This window comes from Seriola lalandi, unplaced genomic scaffold (assembly GCF_002814215.2).
Source record: "Seriola lalandi dorsalis isolate HSWRI2012SDOR001 ecotype SW California unplaced genomic scaffold, Sedor1 jcf7180002054484, whole genome shotgun sequence".
Classification (NCBI taxonomy): domain Eukaryota; kingdom Metazoa; phylum Chordata; class Actinopteri; order Carangiformes; family Carangidae; genus Seriola; species Seriola lalandi.
In genome coordinates this window covers 671,021-692,503 of record NW_019525037.1, presented here as the reverse complement: position 1 = coordinate 692,503, position 21,483 = coordinate 671,021, and the positions used below count along the sequence as shown (strand labels likewise).

Sequence of the window (21,483 nt, the reverse complement as noted above, 5' to 3'; positions counted from 1 at the left end):
TTTTATAGAGCTGTAATTTATATACCTGTAAGAGAGTTTATGTATACACTCAGTCTAATGCAATCCAATACAAGTGCTCTGCCATAAAATCAACATTTATGATGCCTATAATATTATGTAATTATATGTTTTAACATTAAGGACATAGTAACTGTACTGAGAGCTGTTTGTACTTCTCTGCTCCACCCCTCATGTATGTGATAGAAACACATCCCTATATATATATATATATATATATATATATATGCTTTTATTCTTTTTCTTATTAATAACAGTGATAATCTGTGTGTGTGTGTGTGTGCGTGCATGTGTGTTCTCATATGACTGTAATAATAATCCAGATTATTTCATTACATGTTCTAAATGTTGGCTGTTAACCTCGGTGCTTCTCAGTACAATTAGCTCCCTGCACTCCTGCTGCCTTATATCAACATTGTGACTGTTTCCAATTACAGCCACCTCTCTAAATGAAATTAAACATCTCAATATTGCTGATATATTGCCAATATATTACCAGTATTAATTACAGGATCTGTAGCTGTGATCTGTAATCAGAGGAGATGAATCGTGCAGCCCAGCCATCCGTTCACCCATCACTCCCTCCTCTCCCTCCCTCCCTCCCTCCCTCTCTCTCTCTCCCCAGAGTCATTTGTTAACAAGGTGGCCTTGCTCAGCCTCTTTCTCTCTCTCTCTCTCTTTCTTGCACACACACACACACACACACACTCAGAGGGGTGTGTGGCCAGCTGTTAGGGTGTGTGTGTCTAATTCCTGTTGCATTGTGGGAGTCCATTATGCTGTCGTCTGGTGAATGGCTCCCATTGACTCGGCCTTGACATTATAAGCTGCCCGCTAATCTCTTCACTCCATATATTAGTAAGGCTCGATCTCCCCGTGTCTCTGCCACTTTTCTCACTTTTATCTTATTCTTGTCCTCTCTCTCTAAAATCATCCATTTAACTGCCACTTTTTCTCCATCTGTTGTTTTTACTAAATATCTCTTTAAAAGATAACTATGTTGATATTTTATATGTTTATTATTTTCAACAAATGGCATGAAAACATGCAGCCCAGCAATGAATGTGTCCTAATAACTAATAATGTGTGTGTATCCAAGCGTGATGTATCTTATTCCTCTCGACCATAGAGCTCCATTATCGTCCAAAAACTATTAAAAATCCATCAGCCACACTATTGCACAGTGACATATCCCTTCATTACCATCAACACACACTGTAGTTTATTTATATTCATTAACAGATACACCATCCTGCTGCCGGGAATACTGACTAGAGAAACCAAATGCAGACTAATCCACCACGTGAGCGGGAGGGAAAGGTGTGTTTGGCTGTTCAGACCTTAGACTGTAAATAAAGATGGACGTAGCCTCCATGACATCACCCACAGGTTTCTGAAGAGCGGTTTTGAAGCTCAGAGTGGGCTGCTCCACTGATGCCATCTTGGCAGACTCACAAAACAATGACTTTGTCCTACCTCTGCTTTTTATGACTGTTTGAATAACTTTGCTGAAAACTACAGTGAAATTACTCAACCTTTCAAAAATCTCTTTATAAACTTTTTTTTTTTTTTTAAGATTTGGGGGGAGAAGCACAAAATAATTTTCGTGCTTGTGTTTGTCTCACAATATTTTTGAAAATCCGTTGCCTGTTTCTTTCACTCTCCACAGTATTACCATGGGCTTGCCCCTCAACCCGCCAGCGGATTCAGCTCGCTCTGCTCGCCACGCCCTCTCTCTTATCGCCACTGCCCGGCCGCCTGCCTTCATCACCACTATTGCACGAGAGGTGAGACTGTTCTGTTCAAATATCTTCACAAACAGACAAACGGCAGCTTCAAAAAGTCGTCAGTTTCCACTTTCACGTCATCATAATTTGACACAGGCCAACTTGGTGTCTGTATTGTATGTAGGCAAAGTTCTTGTATGGTCACATGTGTTCACACATTGAACAGTTAAGGTGACATGAAAAAGGCTTTTTGTAAAAATAAAAAAAGTCTATATACGTCAAAGTATCAAAAATAAATAAGTAAAAATTAGTTTTGGTATCCAAAATTATTGTGGAGGCATAAAAAACTTTACTTTAACATACATCTCTACCCAATTTAATGCATCTCTGTCATGTATTTTTATATACATACATCACTCCCCAGTGATAAGAGATATGTAAATATTGATGCATATATGTTTTTGTGTTGAGGTTCATCGATACAACGCAGCGCAGGCGAACTCTCAGTCACAGCAGAACGTTCACACCACCACTCTGGCCCGAGCCAAGACGGAGATACTGCGCGTGATTGACATTCTGATAGAGAAGATGCCTGGAGACGTTGTGGATCTACTGGTCGAGGTAAAAAACATTACATTTCAAATGTTACATAAATAATAATGAACAAAGACAGCATTCTCCACAATCCTAATAAAGAAGATACGCATGCATATTTTAGATTTTTACAGAAGGTGTTTTCTCGAGATAACAGGATAATTATTCAGTTTTCTCGTGATAACACCTTTATCTCGAGATAATCAATAATGGAGCTTTGTTTTCTCAAGATGATTATTTTTGATTATATATTTATTTTTTAATTATTATTAAATAATTAATAATTATTAATAAGATAATTATTCTGTCATCTCAACATATGAAAAAGCTCCATAACAGAATAATTATCCTATTATCTCGAGATATAACAAAGCACCATTATCCATTATGTTGTGATAACACTGTAATCTTGAGATAACGAGATAATTATTCAGTTATTTCAAGATAATGGAATTATTATGTCGTTATCTCAAGATAGTGGATAACGGAGCTTTGTTTTCTCAAGATAATGGGATGATTATTCCATTCTGTCGAGATAATGAAATACTTTTATTAAATCCTTTTATCTTGAGATAACTGAATGATATAAGATGAGATATGAGATAACAGAGTTTTGTTGTCTCGAGATAACGGGATAAAGAAATATTTGCGAGATAGCCTTTCTCGGCTTCCTGTAATGAAACTTCTTGGGGAAAAAGACACATGCTCTCTCTCCCGCTCTTCTTCAGGTGATGGATATCATCATGTACTGTATCGAAGGTTCTCTGGTGAAGAAGAAAGGACTACAGGAGTGTTTCCCTGCTATCTGCAAGTACGTGTGTATATGGGTGTGTTAACAAGGCCCCCCTACATTTCCTTATAAGGTCAGTGGGGGGAGTGAACTGGGGAGGAGTTAAGGCAAGTTGACCCCTGGGTGTCTGAGCTGATGTCAGAGGTCATCTGCCTCGGGGCGTGTGGCTGGCAACTTAATCTGTGTGTCAATGTGTGAATATATTTACGTGTCCTTCCTGCCCCTTCCTGGCCTCAACATATCCATAAGGTTTGTGTTTCAGGTTGTATACATGTTTGCATAAAAGTGAAAAATAAAACAGTGGAGGTCATGCCTTGTATTTGGGGCGTTACCCAGTCCGCCTCGTCTTGACTACAGCTGGTGCAGAACTCTGCAGCCGGACTGTTAACTGATATCAGGAAGAGAGACAGTATCTCACCTATACTGCCATCCCTGCACTGGCTACCAGTCAAGTACTGCATCAGACTCAAGGTTGTTTTATTTGTTTTTAAGGCCTTACGTGGTCTGGGACACGAGCATATCTCTGAGCTCCTCTGCCCCCTTTCCATCCCCAGATCTCTCCGATCTTCAGACCAGCTGCCCCTTGGTCAAGACTAAGGGGAAAGGCTGGTCGGGATTTTGCGGTAGCTGCCCCAAAACTTTGGAACAGTTTACCCGTTTTAATTGAGTGTTTCCCCACCGTTAACATTTAACTTTAAACCCACATGTTCTCTTTGGTGTTTCTCTAAGGTTTTATCTATCACTTTTATCCCTTGTGTCTTTATTTTCAAACTCTCTCAGACTATGGGATAGTTATCACATTTTAGCTGTTATTATGTCGTGTGTTTTTCATTGCATATTATCGTAGAACTCTTTGGTCAACTCTGGTTGTTTTAAATGTGCTTCACAAATAAACTTGATTTGATAAATTGTATCTGTCGTCCTCTTCCTCAGGTTCTACATGGTCGGTTACTGCGACCGCAGTCACCGCATCGCTGTAGGAGCTCGTCAGGGTTCGGTGGTCCTCTACGATGTTCGAACTGGAAAATGCCAGGTTCGTTCAAAACTTCACACCGCTCACCTCGGCAGCTCTGTTGTTCTGTCGCAATGGTTTCACCTGTTCATCAGTTTCATCCATCCATCCATCCATCCATCCAGGCAGCGCTACATCCATCCAGTCACAAATCTCTGAATGGATCATCTATCAATCTCCCCATTTCTCCATCTTCTCGTTCATCCTCCTGTCTTTTTTTTTGGTCTTTCCATAAATCATCGATCATTAGATTCATCTGTCTAACTCTCCTTTAATCTGACCATTTGTTCCTTACCCATCTTCCAATTTTTCTATCCATCCATGAAAATGACTGACTACCTCCTTTGAGAGGAGAGTAGAGGAAGAAATGAGAGGGAACAAGAGGGGAGAAGTAACGAGGGGTGTAAATAAGGGGAAATGAGAGAGGAGGAGAAAAGACAGAGGGAAGGAGGAGAGGAGTTTCATTGCCCCGACTTATTTTTTTTCCTCAGCAATTGATTAATGATGAAGCGATGACTCTCTTAATCATGTTTTTGTCTTTGCACACGTTTACGTTTGATTGTGTGTGCGAATGTGTAGTGTATGTGTGTGCTACCTGCCTCTGTGTGTACTTCTGTGTGAGTGTGTGTGTGTGTTGGTAATTTGCTGTGTATTGATTTGCAGTAACCTGAGCAGTCTAGTCTGGTGGAGGGGGTCATTTATATCTGATAACAGCACTGGCCCCTGTTCACCCAACATCTAGTTTGATCGTGTGTGTGTGTGTGTGTGCGTGCGTGCTTGTGTGTTTGTAGGTGTGTGCTTGTGTGTGTGTAGGTGTTTATGTTTGTGTGCATGGCGTAAAGACAAGAGACGCTTTCCTTTGTGCGTTATTTGGAATAATTAACATTTAATAGATAATGGCTTTGCGGGAAGTGTGTGTGTGTGTGTGTGTGTGTGTGTGTGTGTGTGTGTGTGTGTGTCTCTGTGTGTGTCAGTGCTGGAACCATTTCAAGTGTTTAATTTCAAATGTAAGATAAAGCTATCATCTTTATTAATAGGCCGGGTATCTTTTAGGTTTTATTAGTTCTGATTCTTCTTATTGATTTTGGTGCTTATTTCTAACTTCCTTGTGTCTCTGAGTCATGGACAATTACTTCAACAAGAAAAAAGAAACCAAAGTATGTTGGAACAACATTTTGCTGTATAATTTTGTTGTAATGGTGACGAGGCATCCTGTCAACAATCAGGCAACATTAGAGTGAGGCCATCAGGTAGAGCAACATGCAAATCCAATGACATTCCCTTCAGACGTCACTCTGTGTTTAGTACTAATTAGGAAATGTTAGCAAGCAAACACATTAATCTGGGATGGGGAACATGCTAGATAAATTCTATACCCACTAAACATCAGTGATCAATGTTAGCATTTAGCATACAGTACTGCTGAGCTTAAGTACAGCCTCACAGTGCCGTTGTCATGGCTGCGGTCTCGTTACTGTGAAGCAGCTACCTGTAGTTTTGATCTACAACATCATCAGCTCCTTGGTTCATACTCTGCAGAACAGGAGAGGGCATCAATCTGTGCCCTTTTTCCAGCAGGTCGGGTTTGAATATCAAAGTGACCATCATTGACCTTCTGTGGTTGTGAAAGATAGGTTTACAATCTTTATAGTGTTCTCCTTCACAGAGAACAGCAGCTGTCAGTTTGTATTGATGACATTAAAGTTCCTCTCCAGACATGTTTTAAACTGATGATGATTAATATTCTGTTTAACATGATTTTCACACAAAAAACAAAAATCAGACAAAAGTCAAAAACTGTAAACACGTCTAGTACAAAGTATCTTCATTGTTCCTTACAGGGAAATCAATTTGCAGCCAGGCTACATTAAAACACATATACAAAGAGACACACAGCACCAACACTCTACTCTTACTTCCTGATTGAGAAATGTGGATCAGGCTTTGAGCCCCGCCCACTACCTGCTTGCTCCAGGTGGACAGGTGAAAGAGTAAAAAGTATCGAGATAGAGGAGGAAACATCAGAGAGACTCAGCCACATGTTTGAGCCTCAGTCAGACCCAGACTCAGAGGAGGAGTCTGTTGAGACCAGAACCAGAGACTAGCAGAGAAATCAGAATGGTTAGCGTAGTTAGCATCTTTTATGATGTTTGTTAGCTTGTAACTGGCAGCGGCTGACACAGTGTTAGTGGTTGTGCTAATGCTAACTCTCTCTCTCTGTACTGACAAGGTTTCAGGATTTTTTTTAGCCCCGCCCCCCATCCCCACAAGTTGACAGGATTGGTTCCTTAGGTTTGTGACATATCAAACCCTGACTGTCTGAATCTGTGTTTATGAGACTGTCATTGATTCACTGCAGTTCAAGGTGGAAACACTCAGTCATGGTGTTGATGATTATTTCACTCACATCACATGTCTTGTATTATATAATGTATAGTATATATATTTGCCGCTGCGTCGCAAAGCACGGCTCCTGTTGCCTAGCAGCCTTGACCACACGTAACTTTATTCGACAAAGACTTGAAGTTTTAAGGCCCCTGGCTTTAACAGTTGTACCATTAGCTGTTGAACTGAGCTGAAAGACAATACATACATTTAACAGTGGCTCTGTGTCAGTGTTGTCAGCTCTCATTACCAGCGCGCAGTGAATCTTGGTATAGGACAGAGCTAAGGTTAAACACTTGATTTCCATCAGTGCCGGGCTTTAAAGTAAATTCCACAACAGTTTTCACTGTGTAAATAAAGTTTTAACACATTTGTAGAATTTCTCAAACCACTTTAGGGAGATCTGGATAAATAGCAACATAACATTATCTTAAAACTATCTACTCCTTTTTAAAATCAGTCAATATAAAATCTGTATGATGAAACCAATAAATTTAGGAAGATGGCTCCAGCTTTTTGTAATTTTATGTGAGATCACATTTTACTGATGTAGTTAAAAGTGGTATCAAAACAAAATTTATGGACCAGATTTGGGGAAATATGAAATGCTAAATGAATGGTTTGATTCGATTCATTTGTACTTGATAGGGAAGGGAAGGGAAGGGAAGGAGAAAAGAAATGTGAGATGGTCTGGAGGAGGGATGATGGGTTAGAACGAGGAAAAGAGACATAAAGAGATGATTGAGGAAGGGAGAAATGAAACAGGAAGGAAGGTGAAGAAACAAAAGTATCAGGAGGAGAGGAAGAAGATGAGCATTTTTGTTCATAATCCATCTTTGTGTGTGTGTGTGTGTGTGTGTGTGTGTGTGTGTGTGTGTGTGTGTGTGTGTGTGTGTGTGTGTGTCCAGCCATAGCTAGCTAGTCCCTGCATGACCATCTGCCACAGCTTTGATCAGCCTCCGTGAACAGTCCTTTGTCAGCTGCATTACTCTGTGTGTGTGTGTGTGTGTGTGTGTGTGTGTGTGTCCACCTGCTTGCTCTGCTTCTTTAACAGACTCTACTGAGTCTACTAATTGAACACAAAGAAACAATCTGACTGATCTTTCTCTCTGTCTGCATCTGTTTCTTTATGTAACCACTGAAACCGGAGAGAACGCTCTGTAACTGAAGGTGTAGCTCTGCCTCAGGGTTAGCTCCTCCCACTCCACATCCTATAAGAAGCCAACCAAGTGTATCCAGGACAATAACCTATACTTAAGACTGAAGCTAAATTTACAGTGGCTTCAGAAACTATTCTAACCCTTTCCGTTTTGCACATTTTATTGTGTTGCGGGTTGAAATTAAAAATGTTTCCCCGTCAGTCGACGCTCAGTAACCCATAAGGACCAAGTTTTTTTAATTAAAAACAGAAAACTGAAATCTCTCAATTACCAAAGTATTCAGACCCTTTGCTGTGTTCTCTCCAAACTGTGGCCATGTGCATCCTGTTTGCTTTAATTATCACTGAGATGTGTCTACAACTTGACTGGAGTCCACCTGTGGCAAATTGAATTGATTGGACGTACTTTAGAAAGTCACACACCTGTGTAGAGGCCTCCATGATGAAACTGTGGCGAGGCAAAGATCAGGGCAAATGTATCAAACCATCTCTAAAGCTTTGAGTGTTCCCAGGAGAACAATGGAACCTGGTAAGAAGGGCCTTGCTCAATGATATAACTAAACATCCAACAGTCACTCTAGAGCTCCAGACGTCTTCTGCAGAGATGGAGAAGCTGCTGGAAGGACGAACATCTCTGCAGCTTCAATCAGGCTTTTATGGTAGAGCGGCTAAACGGAGGCTACCTTGACTCGGCTTGGAGTTTGCCAAACTGCATTTAAAGAACTCTGAGAAAATGATTCTCTGGTCTGCCGAGACGGATATTTAACTGCATGGGCAGAACTCTGAACACTATGTCTGATGAACACCAGGCACTGCTCATCACCTGGCTAACACCATCCCTACGGTGAAGCATGGGGGGGTGCAGCGTCATGCCATGGGGGGTCTTGTAGGCAGCAGCGACAGGGAGACTGGTCAGAACTGAAGGAAGGATGAATGCAGCCAAATACAGAGAACAGAGAAAATCTGCCCCAGCGTGCACGTGACCCGAGACAGGCGTGACGGTTCACCTTTCAGCACAACAGTGACCCGAAGCAAACAGCCGAGACAACGCTGCAGCGTCTCAGGACCGGTCTCTGACCGTGTTAATGTCCCAGCCGGAGCCCGGACTTAAAGCCCACAGAACATCTGTGGAGAGACCTGACGACGGCAGGTCACAGTCACTTCTCCTCCACTCTGACGGAGTGTGAGAGGATCTGCCAGAAAGAGCGGGAGAAACCAAATCCAGGTGTGCGGTGCCTGTAGACGCTCACCTGAGAAGACTGAAAGCTGTAGTTGCTGCCAAAGGGGCTTCTGGAAAATAGTGAACAAAGGTCTGAACACTTTTGTAAAATGAGAGATTTAAATTTTTGAGTTTTAATAGATTATCAAATTTCTAAGAACATGTTTTCTCTTTGTCCTTATGGGTTATCGAGTGTAGATTAATGGTAATTTTGATCCATTTGAAATGAAATCTTCTACATCTGCTACAATGCTAAAAGACCTGCAAGCTCACACTGAGGTCCAACGACTTGACTGGGACTGAATGATATGCAAAAAAAATCATATTGTGATTATTTTGGCAGACATTGCGATTGCAGTATGAGTCAGGATTTCAATTGGAATGATTGTTTTTCATTTCATTTTCACAGAAAATTACAAAAAATAATGAAGATGTGATTTTTGTTGGTCTTGTACCAAACAATCATGCACCTCTACGTCTTATGGAGAATATGATTTGTCTCTGCAGCACCACAACACTAACAATGTGCTAACAATATGACACACCTACCTACATTCATCAAAAAAAATTCAGCTCCTGCAGTTTTCAATTTCAATTTCAATTATATTTAAATAAAGTATAATAAATAAAGTATCTATCTATCTATATTTATATATACTTTCTACAGGTTAACGTAAATCTTATTTACAGAGGAGGTGGGGCTAAGAGCTGTCAGTCATGGGGAATTGAACTAAAATAGGAAGAGCCTTATGTATGCATACACACACACACACATGCACACACACACATGTGCACACACACGCGCACACACACCCAGTCGAGTCCCCAGGCGTCAGGTGTATTGAAGTACAGAGTGCTGTAAATGGTTTCAGTGTGCTTCACTGCTCGCTGATAGGCTGATTGATTTGGTAGGCAGTCCACCATGACACACACACACACACACACACACACACACGTTCACACATACAGACCCTGATTATAATATATATGAAAGCATCAATGTTTGATGCACATTAAACAGTTCATCTCTGCATCCTGTTTCTTTTTGGTCCCTCTCTTCTATATTCTAAACACTGTGAACACAGTTGAATGTAGTAATTCATATTGTGCTGCTCTGATTGGACAGTTTTTATGTTACTGTTAAGTGAAGGCATTGTTTTGTCTGCCACTGGAGTCCTTTTACATGTTTGCAGGTTTTTTCTTTATATATAAATGAATTAATAACTTGATGCATTTAAAAAAGCCATTATAAATTAATTTCATTACTTTTGCATTTAATGATGCATTACCAAACTCATTACTAATGAATTCATAGTGAAATTAAAATTAAAATTAAAAATAAATGTTTAAGTTATTGACTGTAACATTCCATCTCACTGTTCATTTATGTGCTGACTTAGCATTTACAGTTTCCATATTGTGATCACTCTCATTTAAACATGTAGCACGTAAACATTAAACAAGGTCCAACCCACAGAGCAGCACAAGGAGCTGTGATTGGCCAGTCGTTATGTGTGGGTCAGCACTGGGGAGATGTGTTTTGGTGTGCGACTCCGATTGATGCTCAAGTTTCCATAGAGTTCCAAAGGATCATTGAATTATTTTGATAGAAGTGAAGGCTGTAAGAGTATTGAATGAAGTCTCGGATATGAAGCAGCTGTTCACTTGAATCCTCTGCTCATTGCCCGTTTGAAATGTCTCAGTACTCAGAAAAAGTTTTCAAAAACCAAAGTTGTGGAGCTGCTAATTCACTCTGGTAGTTGCCGCTCAGGTTGAAGGAGGGAGTCAATCCCTTCCTCATCTCTTTGGATAATAAGGTGTGTTAAGACTTCAGTTATCGAGATTTTAAAAACTGGACGTTTTTCAGTTTGAGCTGATGAACGTTTGCAGACAGACTGTGTCCTCTCTTTCAGCCTTTTGATCATTTTACCTTTAACAATGGGTGATGGGAAATGAGATTCGGGATCTCGCCAAAGCGGAAATAATGGAAGAGTAAGACTGATGGAGGTGAAAGATGGATAGAAGGTGAAAGAAAGAAATGAAGAAATTCTTCAGGAGAGAGAGATGTTGAGAAGAAAGAGAGGCAGGGTGGAAGGCTGGAAAGAAATCTTTTTTTCTCGGCCGACACTGCTGGAATCTAATAGGATTTCCCCCAAAAAGGAGGAGGGAGAGAACGAATTAAAAAGATGAGATTTTTATTTCATCGCGTTATTATTTTTTTCTGCTTTAATCGCCACAGACGGGTTATTATTTCAGGGTCTGGGCGCCTGAGGCGACGCGTCTTAATCTCATCTGGAGGTGAGAGTTTGTAATCCCAGTCGGAGGCAGCGGCGGGGCGGGGAATTCTGGGGGGGGCATTTATTGCGTTACACGCCCTGCATCTGGTGGGACAGTTTATTGCGTTACACGTGGCGCAGCGTTGCTTTATTTTGTCCCCTGAGTTCTGGAGGCGAATGGCAGCATCTGTTGGACCAGAAGCTGCCCCTCATCTGATGGAATTATCTCATCCAAACCAAACACTTACTGTCAAGGAAAATCTGGGCGGCGTCGCGGCAAAGCAAGTTTCTCTGAGACGTCTCGATAAAATTTTAACAAGGACACAAATATGTTCTTCATCTCGTCTTCATCACAGAAGACAATTCATTGCACTCTGGGTTTGAACCCGGAGCTGCAGCAGCAGTTTGGATCCGTCACTGAGAGGAATCGTTTGGAAAACTCTGCTCGTGTTTTAGCTGCTGTGGTTGATGAGGAATGATCTGTGTTGCTTGAGATACTCTTATTCTTTGTCTGTGCGTTTTCCCAGATTTTCCTCTGTGACGCTGCAACACACACACACTGACATAAACACACTCTTTATCGCATAGTGTCTGTCAGTATCACACCAATAAAACCAAAGCAAGGCATGCAACTAGGGTTGCCACTCGTCCTGGTTTTCCCTGGATTCTTCTCTTTTTTGAGCGACTACTCAAAAAACCTCCGTTTTTTCCTTGTACTACTTTTCCATTTTGTTCCTGGTTATGTCCATCGTGTGTCCGTAAACGTTTGGTGCCCAATTTGCCTCATTACCTAGCAACTGCCGCCCATCCACACCCATGACCCCATTAATTGGGTGACCCAATAGCTGAGTGGTTAAGGTGCAAACCAAGTGGGCGTAGATGCCCTGAGCAGCGAGTTCCTGTTTCATCTTCCGGCTGACCGGACTCTTTGCTTCATATCATTCCCCTCCTCTGTCTCTGCATTTCCTGGCAATCTCTACTGTCCCATCAAATAAAAGCAAAAAAAACTCAACCCCACCTGAGTGAAGCCAGAGGAAATCAGTTTATATTCAGCAAAAATGAATAAAGCGGGAAGAGTTCAGGGTGTTCAGAGTGCACAGAGTAAAAGTCACAGTAGTATGGGTTGTCAGAAAGACCAGCAGCAGTGTAGAGACCGAAAAGACTCATCACAGTTTAACAGAACGTAACACTTCAGATCACCTCTGAGGTCCATCAGCCTCCAGGCAGACTGATGTTTACCTCCAGCTTCTGATCAAGCTGAAGGGAAACACACCAGAACCTAACAACAAGCATCAGTGGCACTACTTTGCTGACTTCATCATTTCACGCCCTGAATAATATTCCCATAATATCCCTATAGAGATTTAGAGTTTTCCATTAGAGCAGTGGTGAGTCATATTTTCACTGTGATGTTTGGATGTGACCCGCCGCCACAGTGTGATCAGCTACATGAAGCCGGGGTCACACAGGGGAATATTTGACTGTCTGTCCGTCCACTGTATGTCAGCATGCACAGGAGTCCATTTCCCATCAGGCCTTTCAGTCACCTCAGAAATCCATGAGCTGTTTGCACTGTGGAAAAGTGGAAAATCCTGTTGAGCTTGTGTTTGTGTTAGAGTATTAGTTTCATTATTTCTTGATTTTATTACTCAAAGCAAAACCAACCTTACACACACATACACAAACACAAGTCAGTTCATTTATAAACTTACATTATTCTAATAATATTTACACAATGTGGCCTTTCTTAGCTTTTTAATACGAAGACGAAACAACATTTTCATGGGACAGTTTTATGTGAAATTGTCTGTTTACATTTCTTTATAAGCTGTAATTAGTTAGCAGTAGCTGTAGTGCTAAACTGTTGTAGTACATTAGGTGTATACTGGTTATAGTATTGACTTTTAATGTTTTACATGTTTACATCACTCTTTGCAAGCAGGGAACTTTGACTCTTTTTTCTTCTTCTTTGTGATTTTATTTCTTTACTGTATTTCACCCAGAACCTGATTTTTATTACAAACATACAGGAATCTGAAAACAGCTGTTCACCAAATGATTCACTGATGAAAACTGTCTGTAAAATCAAGAAGAACCAGTCCAGCTCCAGCAATACCTTTCTTCAGCTGGCTTGGTTTCACTCTTTAAAATGATCCTCCATCTTTCCCTCTCTGCAGAACATCCACGGCCATAAGGGTCCAATCACAGCGGTGTCGTTCGCGCCTGACGGCCGTTACCTAGCAACATACTCCAACGCTGACAGCCACATCTCCTTCTGGCAGGTAAATGACACAAATACAGATACATACATTTGTTTTTGTTTTTTTTTTGTCAAGACATAATTTCTCCTTCAGAAATCCAAAGCACATAAAAAACAACCTAGCAACCAATAGTTTCAGCTACAGAAACACGTCTTTGCAGCTGTATCAACCATAACACTTTAATTTAGCTTCAGTAAGTTGTACTTAGCAGCTGTACACAGACACTCACCAGTACAGATACATTTCCTACTGAGAGCTGAAGATGCTATTTGTTAGTTTCTGCTACAGCCAACGTTAGCATTAACAGCTGTTTACTAACCAGTCTTGCTGAGAGCTTCAGCTATCATTGTGTTACCATACAAAAGGTTATGATACGTCTTAAGAGCAGCCTGGACGTTACAGTGACTCGGTATCGGATAGTGATGAGACAGGCTAGCTGGTTAGCATGTAGAAGTTTGTTTGATGCTCAACCTGCAACATTTCATCTAGACTTAAACAGCTTTTAATACAAATGCAAGCTGTGTAGCATTAGCAAAAGTCTTATCTAAGTCTTTAATCACCAAATACAAGTATATTTTTTATAGTTTTATAGTTAAAAACTTTTGCTTTAATTCATATCCAGTGAGCACCCAGGGATCGTAAAAAACATATATATTTATTTATTATTTACCTATTTATTATTAAACATTTGTATGCTTCTTTATAAAATTTATTTTTAATAAATATAAAATAATAATAATAATAATAATAATAAAATTCAAATGAAAAAGTTCACATGCATAAAGAAACAACATCTAAATTAAAACTAATACAAAGTGATGCTACCGGTCACACAAATAAATACTATGCATGTACTCGCAGACAGACGTGTATTTCTTATCTTCTTCCCAGAACTGTTATTTTGAATGAAAGGTCTTTACGACCTCTGACACGACTGTCTGCAGACACACACACACACACACACACACTAATGGCATTACTGTAAGCATAAACCGCTGCTAGCGCGCCGGCAAGACGGCTGCTGTGGTAATGAGCTGGCAGACGCTCTGTCGGTGTGTGTTTGTGTGTGTGTATGTGAGAGAGAGAGGGAGGGGCAGTGTCGTCTCAGGAAATGATAGAGTTTCTCCTCGCTGTGTTTTTCCTACACACACACACACACACACACACACACTAGCTGTGTCCAGTCTCGGGCTCTGCCTTCTTCACGGATGCAGCGACAGAAGACTCATGGGTTAAACTCAGCGTTTCCTCAGAGGATTCAGCAGCTCCATCACTAACAGGAACTGGTGTGGAATGTCTTCTTACCAAAATGCTCATTAACTAATTTTTCACTGCGAGTATTGAAAGTACAGTTTGTATAGAATCTGTACTGAGAACCAAAAGAACAGGGATGAGGCAGGTAGAAACATTTCACTAGTGATTCCTCTGATCTGTCCGTTAATATTTGTTGAGTTTGGTCTCAGTAAACTAAAACAGAAGATGTAATACTATTGGTGCACATGAAAATGATTTGTTTAAATTTGTATCCCTGAAATCGTATGATTATCTTAGGGCCATGAGGTACTTCAGAATGGAAACTGAAGCTCAAAGCAGGTTTATACATTGAGCGGAGCCACAGGGCAAAAGTGAGTTAGATGCCCAAATCTGGCCCCTTCAATTCAGGTTCCCCAATATTGAATCAATGCAAATCTATTTAACAATATGCATCATGTAAGATAATATTAACTGAAATATGACTGATTTTAATACTGAATTCAACCCCAACTGACCCAGAATCAGTTAGGGTTGAACTAAACTTGACTTGATTTAAACTTCTGAATGTTTCATCATGTTTCTATAAAGCTTTTGCTTCTGCTTGATGTTAACATTGTTAGTTGTGACCATTGTTTATGTATTTAATTGTTTTTTTATTTACTTATTTGATAGGGACAAATCATGTGTATAAATATCGGCACAGAATACTCAATGTAAAGATGCCAGATTGTATCAAAAATGCTCATTTACATGAGCAGCTAACACAAATACTACAAATACACTAAATAAAAAAGACTAATACAATTAACTGCATAGTGAGTTAAAAATGATCTCAGATCTGGTTTAATCTCATCTGTTTGAGATGAAGCCCATTAATGTGGCAAAATATATGATGGTTCCAGTTTTTCCTGTGTGAGAATTTTCTGCTTTTTATAAAATTTGAAAGACGTTTTTTTTTAACTCTGGTAACTTCTGTTGGACCTGGTCGGTATTTTTGACCTTTAAACTGTTTAACCAGAAGAAATACTGATTATTGAGCGATCAGTGGATAATGTATGTATCTGCAGCTTGATGTTTTGTTTGCCCTCCTCAGATGAACACCGGTCTGCTGGGGAGCATCGGGATGCTGAACTCGGCCCCTCAGCTCCGCTGCATTAAGACCTACCAGGTTCCTCCAGTGCAGCCGGCGTCCCCGGGCTCCCAGAATCACCTGAAGCTCGCACGCCTCATCTGGACCTCCAACCGCAACGTCATCCTGATGGCCCATGATGGCAAGGAGCACCGCTTCATGGTCTAAACCACATCTGTATCTCCAGCTGTATCTCCGTTCTTTTATCTGACAGACCTGCAGCTTTTTAGTTTGTTGTTTTTCTCTGGGGCAGATTATGAAAAGCTGTAGCATGGATTGGTCACTTTAATTTTAGCTCCCAAAATGTATCCTGAGCTGCTGAGTCGATCGGTTAAGAGAGTGTAAAATGAAGGAGGCTGATAGTGAAGTTTCACGTGGTTTTAATTCAAATGTTTGTCACTTGAAGTTTTCAAACTGCAGAAGTCAAAACCGAGCTCAGGTCCAGGTTTGGACTGGGTGATTTTTTTTGGTTTATGTCCCTTAGTGATAATTGTGAGTGAACTCACTTTAAAGGCCGTGATACAAGGCTTGTTTACATTTTAGACTGCATTGATGTATTTTTAGTCGTTTACACCTTCTTTTCATTCCTATTTATTTGCTGCATGTCACAGATCTGTTCTGTTGCTGCAGCCATTCTGGGTCCCACCTAGTTTTTAGTTTACTTCAGTGCTAATTATGAGAATCTTATTATTAAATGTTTAAAAGTTATTGCAGGCATTTCTGGATTTACTTTGCAGAAACACTGGACTGGGACATGGATGTAACACAGTGACTGAAAAATGAATTGATCTTTGCCATTTTTTCCATTTTCTGCTCTTTATATTAAAGTTTGTTTGGGAGTGGACGAGTGAAACAGCATCTTTAGTTTTCACAACTGGAATGAATCATTTCTAGTTGACTCTTCTCCCTTTAAAGCTTTGGTACGCCCTAAACTCTCTAAGACAAGTACACACTTTTCACATTTGTGTGTCTGTGTAGGTGTGTGAGCGCTTTGGTTCTTGCTTTTACTTTTGTGACACCTTGGAAGCTTTTCCATCCTCTCTGAGCTTCACACAGAAATGTGTGTGTACGTGTTTACACCCAAGTGTATTTTCACTGTTAAGCACACATTCTCACTTCAGACTGTTCATCCTAAAAGCATGATTGCAGTAAATGTTTAGATGCTGGAGGTGCAGCAGTCAGTCACCACAGATATGTAAAAATTCACAGAAGAAAAATTCACACAAACTAAAGCATATCGTTATTTTGGTCAGATTTAAAGTGGATGACAGCAACACTGAATAGTGAGTTCAGCAAAAGGGGTAGTGGGATGCATATAGTACATATGGTCCACAGAGAATGGCCTGCTACTGGCTGCCACTAGAATCAGCTTTATATCTTCAGATGCATCAGAAATGCAAACAAGAGACTTTAACTTTTTAGTTTAGTGGCTCCTTTTACTAGGAACTGTTTGGTCAGAAAGGTGCATGAGATATTTTGATAATTATCCAACATGAATTTTGTCATGTAGTCAGCCTTTGTGCATATCTCTTTGAGGTAGTTTTGTCCATCATCTTGTTGTTTGCATTCAGCTTACTGTCTTCAGCCCGTCTGTTTTATTCAGTAACAGTTTCCATATTTCCCTGTGTCCACATGTTGGTCCAAAATCCCACTTCACTCACTTCTTTCTGTCTCTGTCAGGATGTAAAAACTTTCCTGAAGGTTTGTATATTTGAAGGAAAACAGTGGCTGCCTATTTTCTTGCCTCATTTTACCCCTCACATGCTTTTCTTTTGGGGGGATGTTTCTTTGCAGACGATGACGCTTCGTAATAGACTAATAGAGGTGAAGACTGCTCTTCTTCTTGCAGCTTTTCTCTTGTCATTCTTGCACCCACCTGACTTTTAGGAGGGTATCTCTAGATATAAATATGTACATATACAGTTAGAACTGCTGTGTAATGTAACCTGGTGTTAATCTTCCTGTTTGGTGTATTTATTGTGGCTAAAGTGACTGTCTGCCTGGCACTAACTAGTTCTTCAGATGAGATAATTTCTCATCCACAGGCCAAAAAATGGCAATGTCTTCTCATAACATTGACAATACCTGAAGAAATATTACAGTATACAATTTACATCTTATTCCATTATTACATGAGCAGTCAGTACTCATAGGTCTGACCACATCCATCATCAAACTCGGCCTTCATTTTGTGAGTTTTGTGACTATCTTTCACAGTTGTGACAGAGGTATGAACACCTGCCAAAAATATAAAACTGCCTCTGTGGTAGTTCCTGTTACATTAGGTGTCTGCAGGACCACATTTTGTCATGATGGCACAAACACACAGACTCACAAGGTGGAAACAATAGCAGCCACATGTGTCACGGCTGGTCACAGTCGTTTATTTTACAGTTTAATATTCATTTTTCATGTTGTGTTATAAAAGAAAACTGCAACTCTTCTCTTAAATGTTATTAACATTCCTTATTACTAACAGCAGGTACAATTAGTCAAGGAAGTATCCTATTAGCATGGGGGCTAACCATACCCATCGCTGCTTATGGGGGAATGCGAACAGCTGTAACAGCGTAATCTGTTTAAAGACAAACTGTTTTTGTGGATCTCCAGTGGTTTATCTTCTCATCTTGCTTCAGTGGTGTAGGAGTGAACTCAGGGTGTGTCAGTACACCGTGATATCACTGTTTTTTTCTGATGCAACAGACGTGTTTTTGCACATTATACCTTCACTGTCAGTCAGAACCTTCTTGCTTTAAAGTGTTGTTTTAGTGCTCAGAGTTGGAGTTTTATGCAGAGAAAGAAATATATATATACATCTATGTATAGAGATATGATATTTATAAAGTAAAAGTTTGCTGTCATTGTCTCCACCAAGGAGGTTATGTGTTAAATGTGTGTTTGTTTGTTGGTTGGTTGGTTTGTTTGTTTGTTTGTTTGTTTGTTAGCAGGATTACACAAAAAGTACTGAACTGATATGCACCAAACTTGGTGGAGGGATGGGCCGCGGGCCAGGGAAGGACCCACTTTTGGGGCATAGATGGGTCATTTACTATAGATTATAATTATGATTTTTTTTGTCCTGTTAAATCTGGTTTAAGTTATTTGACATTGGCCTTGGTGGAGGTCTGGAGTCTACTCAACGCATTTCAAGTTATCAGACTGCGGATAGATGTTTTTACTTTTGCTTTTTGTGACACTTGGAAGCAGCTCGCATACGTCTGAAGAGTTTGGTTTTAAGCACACTTCATTTGCTTTGCTTCCATCTTTTGAACCCCTTTCCTCTCCTTTCCTCCTCCTTTCCTCCTCCTCTCCACTGTCCTCCCTCCTTTCCTTCCTCCATCTGTCAGTTTCATTAGTGCTGTCAGAAAGCTTCTAACACCGTTACACACCTGTAAACCCGAGCGTGTCAAAGCTTTTCACAAGTTCTTCCTCTCCTCAAAAAAAAAATATCCAGCAGCTCGTCAGATGGGTTTTTGAAAACACACACACACACACACACACACACACAGACAAACACAAACGTCAAGTCCCAGCCAGCTTTGCTACGCCAGGTCCAGACAGCTTTGAGATCTTGATTTTACATTTTCTCCACCACTCTTAACAGTTTGAGAAAATATGTTTTTGGCAGCCTCTCAGGGGAGGAAAGGTGAGAAAAATAAAGGAGGCAGAGAGGAAGAGCTGAAGAGTAAGTAACAAGCGAGGAAGATCAGGTCATCCACCCAGAAAAAGAAGGTTCTTTGGTGAAGGTAGTGAACCGAAATGTCTTCAAGAACCTTGTGGTTTTATCAAGTACATGAAAAACGTGATACAGCTACTGAGAATGTCTCCGAAAACAGTTTCACTTTTAGCATTTGATATATTCATAAAATGGATCTTAACAGCGCTGTACAGAAGAGCTCTGTGACTGCATGAGAGAAACACTTGTATATTTTAGGTCCCTTTGTTTCTTCTGTTTTCTCTTTCTCCTCCTTCCTTTTCTTGTTTCCTGACCATGTGAAGCAGCTTCTGCCTCTGACTGCAAACAAAGGATTTCCCTCAGTTATCAACATTTCCACTGTGTGATGATCAGCTGATTATGTGGTTTAGAAAGTCTCTGCTTACTCAGTTTTCAACAGCAAACATTCATTTCTGAATTTCACACTAAATGTAATCAGCATTTTTTTTTCTTATTGATTTTGATGTGATTATATATTAATTGTTTATAAAGACAGTAGACTCAGTCTAAATATTTAAGATTGTATGTGTGTGTGTGTGTGTGTGTGTGTGTGTGTGTGTGTGAGTGATGTAGTGCATGTATACAAGCTCCCCACAGTTGAATCTACTGTGCATCATAAAAACAACATGTGTTTAAATGTGTTGTTGTTGTTGTTGTTGTTGTTGTTGTTGTTGTGTCCAATAAAAATGAAAATGAGACCATCAGATATTCGTCCTCCTGTTTTATTCTTTTCTTTAAACTTAAATTTGCTGTAAACAAATAAGACGGCTTTGGGTGATGTCATGAAATAGTGTCGGATCATGGGAGTTGTTGTCTTCACCGCCATTACCTTAAGCCCCTCCCAGTTTGGATTCCTTCAGTATCATCTCCACAACAAACACACCAGGGGGTTAAAACCAGTAGAAACACTGAATAAAGCAGAATCAGAGCTTCAGCGACGCTCTTCAGTGACACAGGACAGGACGTCTCCAGCAGCTGGGAGCTGAGCTGTCTAACATTTCCTCAGCTTGTTTCTCTGATAACTTCAGATCCAGACGTCCGACGACTAAAATCCTTCATCTGCTTCAAATATAGAGCTGAAAACCACCAAGGTGGAAAAAGTGTATGTGGCTTAAAACTAGTTAAAAGTCAATGTTGAGCTTCTGTCAGACAAACACACTGACACATGATCATAGAGGATTGTGATGTCACTGACAGGCGACCAATGAAACGTTACCATGATTAAAATCACAGATTCCTCTGGTTTGAGAATTGATGGAAACATTTGGGATGATGTAAGAACACAACTCAACAACATATAGAACACAGGTCCAGTTGTTTTTAGACATTTTAATGTGTAATATAACTTTGAGTATATAAACCAGCAGCAACAGACAGTTTGTATTCATCTAAAGTAAAAGTGCAATTTATTGCTCATTAATTCATTGCCTGTTATTTATTCCTTCACAAATACACAGTACAGTCTTGTATTAATCATGCAGGTAGCCTGCAGCTACAGATGAGAGATTGCTGTAGCTGAACACAGTCAATTATCATGTTGTGGGCGACCAAGGTCTGATCTCACAGACATTCTTCACCTGTATGACATGTTGGAGGTGTGTTGTCACTAGTCTGCAGTTGGCTGTAACTTTACTCCCTGCAGTATTTAAAACTCACCCTCTGTCAGAAAGGGTGTAAAACAACTCTTGGTTTGCAGACACAGTTTTAATGATCAGTGGCAGTCAGCAATAGTCATTTCCTGTGGCTGCTTCACAATAAAAGCATCCTTGTGGTTAGGCAGTTTAATGCCAGGCAGTAGTAGGAAATGTTGTCTTTGCATTAGCAGTAACTTAATAGAGCTCTGATACAGCAGTAAACAGGGAGGCTGATAAAATTACGAACAGTAATGCTATGTAAACACCATGTAACATAATTACACATATGTATAGTTTCCTGTGTGTCCGT

At 40.2% G+C, this 21,483-nt stretch overlaps 1 protein-coding gene across 1 annotated transcript in view; it reads left to right on the top strand.

The window, feature by feature from the left end:
• Window positions 1-20,243, top strand: part of wdr7 (WD repeat domain 7) — a 120,385-nt gene extending 100,142 nt beyond the window's left edge. Inside the window, exons 30-35 of the mRNA XM_087175717.1 lie at window positions 1,688-1,805; window positions 2,217-2,366; window positions 3,068-3,150; window positions 4,063-4,162; window positions 13,358-13,462; window positions 15,789-20,243. Of these exons, the coding sequence (XP_087031843.1) occupies window positions 1,688-1,805; window positions 2,217-2,366; window positions 3,068-3,150; window positions 4,063-4,162; window positions 13,358-13,462; window positions 15,789-15,992 (760 nt within the window). The 3' untranslated portion in view covers window positions 15,993-20,243. The remainder of the gene's footprint in view (window positions 1-1,687; window positions 1,806-2,216; window positions 2,367-3,067; window positions 3,151-4,062; window positions 4,163-13,357; window positions 13,463-15,788) is intronic.
• Window positions 20,244-21,483: the final 1,240 nt, after the last annotated feature.